This window comes from Poecilia reticulata, linkage group LG18, assembly GCF_000633615.1.
Source record: "Poecilia reticulata strain Guanapo linkage group LG18, Guppy_female_1.0+MT, whole genome shotgun sequence".
Classification (NCBI taxonomy): domain Eukaryota; kingdom Metazoa; phylum Chordata; class Actinopteri; order Cyprinodontiformes; family Poeciliidae; genus Poecilia; species Poecilia reticulata.
The window spans coordinates 4,256,768-4,265,438 of NC_024348.1; the positions used below are offsets into that span (position 1 = coordinate 4,256,768).

The 8,671-nt window shown below is 38.2% G+C and overlaps 1 protein-coding gene and 1 long non-coding RNA gene across 3 annotated transcripts in view; one reads left to right on the top strand and one right to left on the bottom strand.

The window, feature by feature from the left end:
• Window positions 1–1,554: 1,554 nt before the first annotated feature.
• The window catches only part of cd68 (CD68 molecule), an 8,607-nt gene continuing 1,490 nt past the window's right edge, over window positions 1,555–8,671 (bottom strand). Inside the window, exons 3-7 of the mRNA XM_008434920.2 lie at window positions 8,438–8,671; window positions 8,210–8,329; window positions 5,650–5,719; window positions 5,202–5,372; window positions 1,555–3,771 (exon numbers count right to left, since the gene is read on the bottom strand). Of these exons, the coding sequence (XP_008433142.1) occupies window positions 3,632–3,771; window positions 5,202–5,372; window positions 5,650–5,719; window positions 8,210–8,329; window positions 8,438–8,671 (735 nt within the window). The 3' untranslated portion in view covers window positions 1,555–3,631. The remainder of the gene's footprint in view (window positions 3,772–5,201; window positions 5,373–5,649; window positions 5,720–8,209; window positions 8,330–8,437) is intronic.
• The window catches only part of LOC103480105 (uncharacterized), a 5,379-nt gene continuing 2,433 nt past the window's right edge, over window positions 5,726–8,671 (top strand). For both annotated transcript variants that reach the window (XR_536051.1, XR_536052.1), the window contains exons 1-2: window positions 5,726–6,045; window positions 6,126–6,181. This is a non-coding gene — a long non-coding RNA (uncharacterized LOC103480105). The remainder of the gene's footprint in view (window positions 6,046–6,125; window positions 6,182–8,671) is intronic.

The window sequence follows — 8,671 nt, forward strand, 5'->3', positions numbered from 1 at the left end:
GTCCTAAATCTACTCATGTAACTTTTGTAAAATATAATATGTAATCCTGTAAAATTCACTGTCTCCAGAATTAGAGTACTATAGCGAATGAGTGAAAAAGATTTTAATCTAGAAAAGCAGACCTTCTCAACAGTATGTGTATGTTCCATATGCACTGGCTCAGGGTTCTGCTGCAAGCTGTGGTTCTGCTGAGGTGTAACGGAGGTCCAGCTTGCTTTAATATTGGACATGATGTCACTCAGCATTGTTGTCTCTGCTCTCTCTTGTCTTCTTCTTGGTAACAGTTCATAGATCCCCGTAAGGCAGCTGTCTTCTGTTCCTCCCTGTTCCCTGGACAACTTCTACTAACACACACTTTCCTTCTAGTTATACATTTCTAGTGCTAATTTACAATGTTACCAAAGAAAATATTTCAGTTCAGTTCAGTTCAGTTCAGTTTGAAACAAATGTCATCTGAAGACATTTGTCTACTTTATTATTTAGACTATTTGTCTACTTTATGAGACAAATAGATCTGACTACTAGTGGCTGACTGGACAATTTTGTACATTTGGTTACATTTCCTTGAAAACTAATTAGATGCCATTCTTTACATTGTTTCTGATTTACATAAACATGTATCTATCTTGCCCTGCGACAGACTGGCGACCTGTCCAGGGTGACCCCGCCTCTCGCCCGGAATGCTAGCTGGAGATGGGCACCAGCACCCCTCCTGACCCCATTAATGGACAAGGGTGCACAGAAAATGGATGGATGGATGGATCTATCTTTAAAAAGGGTTAAAATATTAACAAAAACCAAACTGTTCAGTTTTATATTTGTTTGAACTTGAAGAAGACTTCATTGGACATCTGCTACATCAGGAACTGAAAGTATTTTTCACGTCAGTCAGAGAAACTTCTCCTTTCCAACCTTACCTCACTCTGACAGGACAGCTTAGTCAGCAATGCTCTGCAGAATCAGCAGTCAATTTCTTTATTATTTTAACACAAAAAATAACTTAGGAATACAATTATGGTATGGTGTTAGAATTTTGGTTTTCGTTTAAGTTTCTGATCATTTGGTCATGTATAGATTTACCATTTTAGTGTATCGCGTATTCATGTATTCTTATTTTCCCTTACATTCTCGTTTCTTTCTGTTGCTTTCAGGCCTTTCTCCCTTCAGTTCTCTCTGCTTTGTTTATCTTTCTCCTTTCCCTCAGCCTGACACTTGCTCCCCTGCTCAGCTGTGTCCTATCTCCTGATTTCCCCTGTAAGCTTTCACACTCCTGCTTTTCCTTCTCATCTACTGTGGTTTCGTTGTCACTTCCACCTCTCCCTCAGTATTTAAGCTCCTCAGTTTGTCCCATTAATCACTGGGTCCTTCAATCCTCATCTGTGCTCCGAGCCGGCCCATTGCCTTGTAAGTGTCTTGCCTTATTTCATTAAACCATGCATTCCATGACAATCGTAAAATCTTATCAAGCAGTTTGATCCTATAAACTTACCAAACATTGATCCATTATTACACACAACATTTTACATCTGAATGTCTCACAATAAACACAAACACTTAGAAATATTAGTTTTTATTGGCAAAGGAAGCCCGCAACTGATAATACAGTTCATATGCAGCAAATACATGATCATTGCTGACATACCGTAAATCCAGTGGGGATCTGTACACATGACTACATCACAGCGCATCAACTTCAGGACCTGGAGGGTATTAATAGTGCAATATCAAGATGTTTACATGAAGAGCATACATTTTCCCAAACCAGCATGCAAGATTTCTATTTTATGTAACAATTCAAATGTTCTCAGTGAAAATGACGCAGCATGGCTTAGTTTCATAAAACATATTTTAGAAGAGCCACCTAGGGATTATCTACGTTCAAACACATGACACTTTCTTGAACCTCACAAGAAAAATTCAGAAAGCATTAGATTAGAAATTATAAATTCTTTTTATTCGGATGATTTTTTTATTTGTTTGATTTTTCCCTTTTTAAAAGAATGACAATTGGAAAGAACCCTTGCAAGAAATTCCCTTCAGAGTTTGTTAGTGGATTTTTACAACTGCACATAGAATCTTCTTCATTTGATAAAACAGTAGAAAGCCAATGATACATCAGCTCATGGAGATAATATTCTGCATCAGTCCTTAGAAATACATTTTCTGCTGTGTAATATTTTCTGTTGTGATCAATAATTTGGAGCGAAACATGATGTGTCTGTATGAAAAACTTTCATCGTGAGAGGAAAATGTAACTGTATCTAAAGCCAAAAACAAAGTGAACAAAAAAAACCCCAACTAGATCAAATATGCATTAAATGGCATTCTGGGGTAAACACACAACCAAATAAAAAGCATATGCAAATTAAACACTTACTCTAGATATAAAAAAAATGGATGTGAAGTTTATAAATGACATGTCTGACTGCATGGAAGTGTTTGTTGGATTGGATTCAGACTGGCTCAGGCTTCAACAGTCCAACACTTCCTGCCCTGCTTTGACCCGGGAGTGGAGGTGGGGAGCAGCACCAGATGTTAGCAGGAAAGCATTTCTTAGATCATCAAGGCAAATTTCCAGCACATTTATTTTTGACCGACAAAGAAAAGATGTTGGAAACTGTTAGAATGTTCTGCAACGAGCACTGGAACCAGAAACAGTTAGTTAGAAAGCTTGGAATCACATCTTTTCATGTGAACATTTTCTTTTCTTACTACTGGTAAAATCATGAGTGCAGTCTCACTGACTAACCTCAAGTCATCCTAAAAACATCTATACCTAGACTGGAATTCTTTTTTTACATTACAAGTAACAATTTTAAAATAAAGATAAGGTTATGCAGCAGGCTATGCTCTTTAAGATTAGTCACAACATTTATACAACAGTATAACTCCACGGAAGACAAGTGAACAGCAATCAGTGCAATTAATGTAAAAACAAAATCGCTTTCAGTTTTCCCCTTAATGTTAGTTATTATTTCACAAGTGTAAATCAACCCACTTATGTTCTGTATGCCCAGTGATTACAAACAGGAAGTTACCTTTCAAAAAAAAAATCTACAGATTTAAGGAGACCATTAATCAGGAATATGCTCATTAAACCTGGTTGTAAATTCTGGATTAAAATCTAATAAATTTCACCTTTAAATGTATAATGCTCAGGACAGCAAAAGAAGAGCGTTCATGTTACATCCAAGAATTTACTGAATCCCTTATTGATCTGTTTTTTTAGCAAAACAAGAATGGTAACTGGAGTCTTTTACTTTGACTTCTCAGTCAGTTTTTATGACAGTGTCAGTTTAAAGAGAATTTAGTGTCCCATAAAGTTGTACATTTTCAATTTGATGAAATTTGGGCTCAAACTTGTGAAACATTGTGTATGTAAAAGCGTATTAAAGTTATCTATATGGATTAATTAAAGAGTCTATAATTAAGTGTGTGAGTTATTTTTGGCCTGTGTGTTTAAAGTTGTATTGTATATCTTTGGTTCAAATGTTATCAATAGTAACACATCAGAAAAACAGCAACAAATAGGCTTAGTAAAAGGGGATGGGAGTCTTCAGTGGAAGTGCCTCTTTACCCACAATCCCTTATTCAGAAGGTCACTTGTTTTAGACCTACGGCCGGTCCGTCCTCAGAGCGACTGGTAGCCAGCTGTCCTCTTTCTGCGGCCCAGCAGGTACGCTATCAGCACAATGACAATGAGCACCAGCAGAGTCACTCCCACTGCGATGGCAATGCGGTAGTCAGGCTGGTCGGCTGGGCAGGGGTCAGCTGGGCGACACACAAAAGGCACAAAAACTCAGTGATTTCATATGAGTGCTTTAACACCAACATCAGAAACCCAACTTAACATCTGATTGTCCCATTTAAACTATGGTTCAATGTGTGGGTGAATATTAACATGTAAGTAACATGTAAGATCCTTCTAAACTTAACATGCAGTCAGAAGATTTTTTAGCAATTCAGTTGCTAATAAAAACAAGCTCTGTGAAGAGGCTATGAGCAGTCACTATCTTACCAAGATCAGACAACACTCAGCCAACCTGTTCACCTTCTCACCTGGCAGCGGCATTACGCCAAGAGTGGAGGTGGGGAAGGAACACTAAAGGAAGCGACACAAAAACCTCTGAAGAAGATCCTGAACCCAACTTCCTTCTTCACAAAATGCCATCAAAAATGGAGTGGAGTCAGATTTTTGAGGTTGTAGGATTTCTCTTTTCTCTTTAGCAAAAGACCACAAGCTACTTCTCCCGTTAGCACTATGCTTGTGCGTCTGTTTGGTTGTTTAATTAATTTGATATTTCTATGTGGACCAGAGTTTACATTTCTGGTCCACTTCAGAGTTTGATCATGTATTTCCACCGACCCAAATAAACCAGACTTTCTAGGTAAACAATCTGGATTCTAATTAAAGCTAACCAAACAGGTCCAGTGGAAGTGCACCATAAGGCATCTAAACTCAAAATGTCGATTCATGCTGATCCTGTTTTCTACTGCTGTGACAGTTGCAGTAGATGGATACTGACATGAAGGTGTGTGGATATTGGTCGATTGTTTACAACAACGACCTGTAAAAAACAAAAACGACCAGAGTAACCATGGAAGGAAATGTATTGGAGAGAAAAATCCCTAGAATTTATTCATATCAGCTGCTGTGGCATTTGAAGGATGAAGCTGTTTCAGCAGAAAGCAGTTTTGGTCTTGATCAGCTACCATGTGAGTTCATCCAAAATAAAGAAAATCACAAAGTTACTTTCCTCAGGTAAGATACTGGTTGCTCAAAACATTCAATAAAATCCCTTTTTAAAAAAAGAAGAATTTATTTAAAACGTGCACTCTTTCAGTGCCAGTTGGCACACATTGTGTTAAGTTCAACTCATGTAAACAAGTGGAAGGCTTAAAGACTGGTTGACTTGTTAAACCTGCTTTTCCTGAACTGCCGCATTTTGTCCAAAGTGTTGCAGATCATGAGACCGTCAGAGCAGGCAGCACCTCCATGAAGCATTGCAAGAAGCAAAGCCCACTCAGTTCTGGCTTCACTTTTACATACTTTGACATATTATTTAACATGATAAAGGGCTTCAAGACATCAGCAGGTAAATTCCTGTTTAGAATTGGTATTATTTATTCAAATGGAAGGAAATGAATCACAATTTCATAGCTTGGGTTTTGAAGAAGGTGTCTTTTTGTGTGACACTTACAATTGCCAAAGTCATTATTAGTGACATTGAAGGCTTGCAGTCTGTTGTTAGAGACTTCAAGGCTCAGTCCGTTTCCCATGAAGACAGATTCATCCTTGCAGGAGTAGGAGTGTCCAATCTTTGCAGCAAACAGATACACCGAGTCATTCTTTTCACTGTACTTCTGAGTTCCTGAAACATCATGACAAGGAAATTCTCAGGTGCTGATCGGAGATAATATAATGATGAGACGACATTTAAAGCAAACTTGTTGGACTACACTGGACTAAAAAAAGGTTGATAGTTACTGGCATCACATGCTTCTCAGACACATAACAGAGAAAGTCTAAATTAAGCCACAAACACAAACCAGGAAGAAAGCTGGCTTTTTTTTATCCTGTAGAGAATGCAGTGAACAAATACAAAAAGTCCAAAGTCTAATCAGCTTGACGGAGTGTCTTCAACTCACCTGACTTTGTCAAGGGGTAGGACAGACTGAAAGACACAGCATTAAGATAGGCGGTGTTATTAGCAACACTCTGAGGAAACAAAAGAGAATAACACAACTCGTTATTATTGTTTTTGTAGACATGAAATTCAGAGGCTGATAAAATACTGGAGATGTTAATTAAAAATAAACAAACTGTTTTTGAAATTAAACTGAAATCCAGGGAATTTACGGTTCAGTATTTCAACTTTTAGTTTATTCTTATTTCTTAACTTATTTTTCAAAAATGTATACTTGTTCTCTCTCCTACAGAGATAAAAAATATAAAATTAGAAGCTGGGATTTTAAGCTCCTCTGCTGGAACAGAACAGAACTTCCCTTTCCACAGCTCTGCTGAGTGACCTCCCCGTTGTCCAGGTAACCATGGTTCACATTTTACCCACAGAGCGAGGTGTTGTGAAATGTTTGTCATCACAACAATCTGTCTGTGTGTTTAGACTGGAGGTCAGAGAGCATTACAACCTGTTTTATCTTTGGTACAGCAAAATAAAATGTGAGTAAACCTACTAAGGCAACACAATCCTTCAAAACTAACAGCTTATTTTTAACATTTTAACTATAGGAAATTTGCTTAGATATTTAAGTAAAACAATAATAATTATATTTTTGTTATAAGGTTTTAAAATCAAGAAAATCGCTAAATTCTCACATAAATAATTTTTTTTTAACTGATTGTTCAAATTTAATAGAAAATGACATAAAAATGACTAAGACCTAACAGGCCACATGTGGCTGAGGAGCTGCAGGTTGCACACCCCCAGTTTAGGCCAACATTCTGTAATCCTCCCATCAGCTGCCACACCAAACGATGACCAGTCCTTCCCCAGAAGGAAAACAATTCTCTGTTTTCCTAAAAAAAAAAAAAAAGAACGAAAAAAATTGATCTAATCTGTGTTGACAGATTAGGTAGCCAGAGCTGTGGCTACTGATCAGCAGCTTGCCACTATCAGTGTGTGGATGTGTGTGTGAAACGCTCTGGGGGTTTTCTGGACTTGACAAAGAACTATACAAATAAAAGCCATTTACAATTTTCTCATATTAATAATCAGTTGTCCCTAAAGAGTTTTCTCATCAAATAATCTTTTGTCTGTGGAACAATGAGCTTCAGGAACACATTTAACACCATATCAGCTCAACTAAAGCATAAAATGCACCTGTAGCCCTCTAAACAAGGTTAGCTCATGATAAGGTCAACTGCTCCACACATAGTTCCTGTTTACAGATGTCAAGTTGAGTTCCTCATCAGCTGACCTGTTACCTCTGGAATCTTTTCTTTCATGAGTTCACAATTTCATTTGCTTGACTAAATTCTACTTTACTGAATTGATATCTGGGCTGCACAGTGGCGCAGTTGGTAGAGCTGTTGCCTTGCAGCAAGAAGATTCTGGGTTCGATTCCCGGCCCCGGTCTTTCTGCATGGAGTCTCCATGCGTGGGTTTTCTCCGGGTACTCCGGTTTCCTCCCACAGTCCAAAAACATGACTGTCAGGTTAATTGGCCTCTCCAAATTGACCCTAGGTGTGAGTGTGTGTGCATGGTTGTTTGTCCTGTGTGTCTCTCTGTTGCCCTGCAACAGACTGGTGACCTGTCCAGGATGACCCCTCCTCTCGCCCAAAACGTCAGCTGGAGATGGGCACCAGCAACCCTCCTGACCCCATTAAGGGACAAGGGTGTAAGAAAATGGATGGATGGATGGATGAATTGATATCTATTTGATCCCAGTGTGTTTCAACCAAACTCCAGCACTAAAGCAGTCAGGAACCTGTTTTTCTTCTCAAACACAGTGGCTTCGCCCAGTAGTATCATCCCTCGTGTTGTTTCTTGTTTGTTTGGAACCCAACCAAGCTTCTCACAACAGAGAATGGAGGAATGAAGAAAACCTGCTTACAGTTAGGCTATAGAATCCTTTATCTGGGAAACACACATAGCACAAAAAAATTGCCTTTTTAGGCAGTGGAACGAAATCAGTGTAACCTTTTAAAGCAATTAATCTCTCAATGACATATATGCAAAGACCTACCAACTTTTATTCAGACTGGATCATTTAAACCACTGAGTGAATCCCAGAGATCATTGAGGATAAAGCAGTTTGCTGTAGCTTTGCCTGCATGTGTTTTTAGAAGCAGTTTGCCAAATTTATTTCCCTTTTTAAAGCATCTTTTTCTAATTTGAGTTTCTATGAAATGATCTGTTACAAAGTTGGCTTGTCATCATCAATTATTTACATAGATGAACTTTTGTAGTCAAGCTACAATATACACCAGCATAGTGGTGAAGATTGGTTCTCTCAGAAACACTGACTGGTCCACCAACTTTCTGAAAACCAAACCCGATCTTTACAGTACACTCACTACTCTTACAGTCTCCATATCTAGGGGTCACAAACATTTCTATTTTACCCTAACAGTACTAATATGACCCTAAAGCTGGAAGTGGAGTCTAAAGAGCAAAAAACAAGGGGTGTCTTAACAGAGTCTAATGACTTAATGAGACATAAAAAGGAAAGATTGAATATTAAGTACCTTATTGAAGAGGAAGGTGATGAAGCCCTGTTGAAAGGTAAGGGTCAGGTTGGCTTTGGTTTCCTTGCATTCACCACTTGTCATAGTTTTGTTTGGGTTGATAATGAAGGTTCCATTGCCCTGAAAAAGATGAAAATGATTTCAAAAATTTTTTTTTTGATTTTGAAGACTTAAATTAATTAAGAAGACTTTAAGCAGTCTTTGTTAGTAATGGTTGATAAAACAAACCTTCTGTGAGGAAAGTTTGATCTTTAGCGCCATCTGAGCCTTCAGACAAACCACTCCTTTGTCTGTTAAATTGTAGTTTCCTTCAGTCAGATTGGTAGCTGGAGTAGGTTGAGGTGCTGCTGTGGTTTTAGTAGTTGTGGGTTTAGGAGTTGGGGCTTTAGTCGTGGAATTAGTTGTAGGTTTAGGAGTTGTAGGTTTAGGAGTTGGGGCTTTAGTCGTGGAATTAGTTGTAGG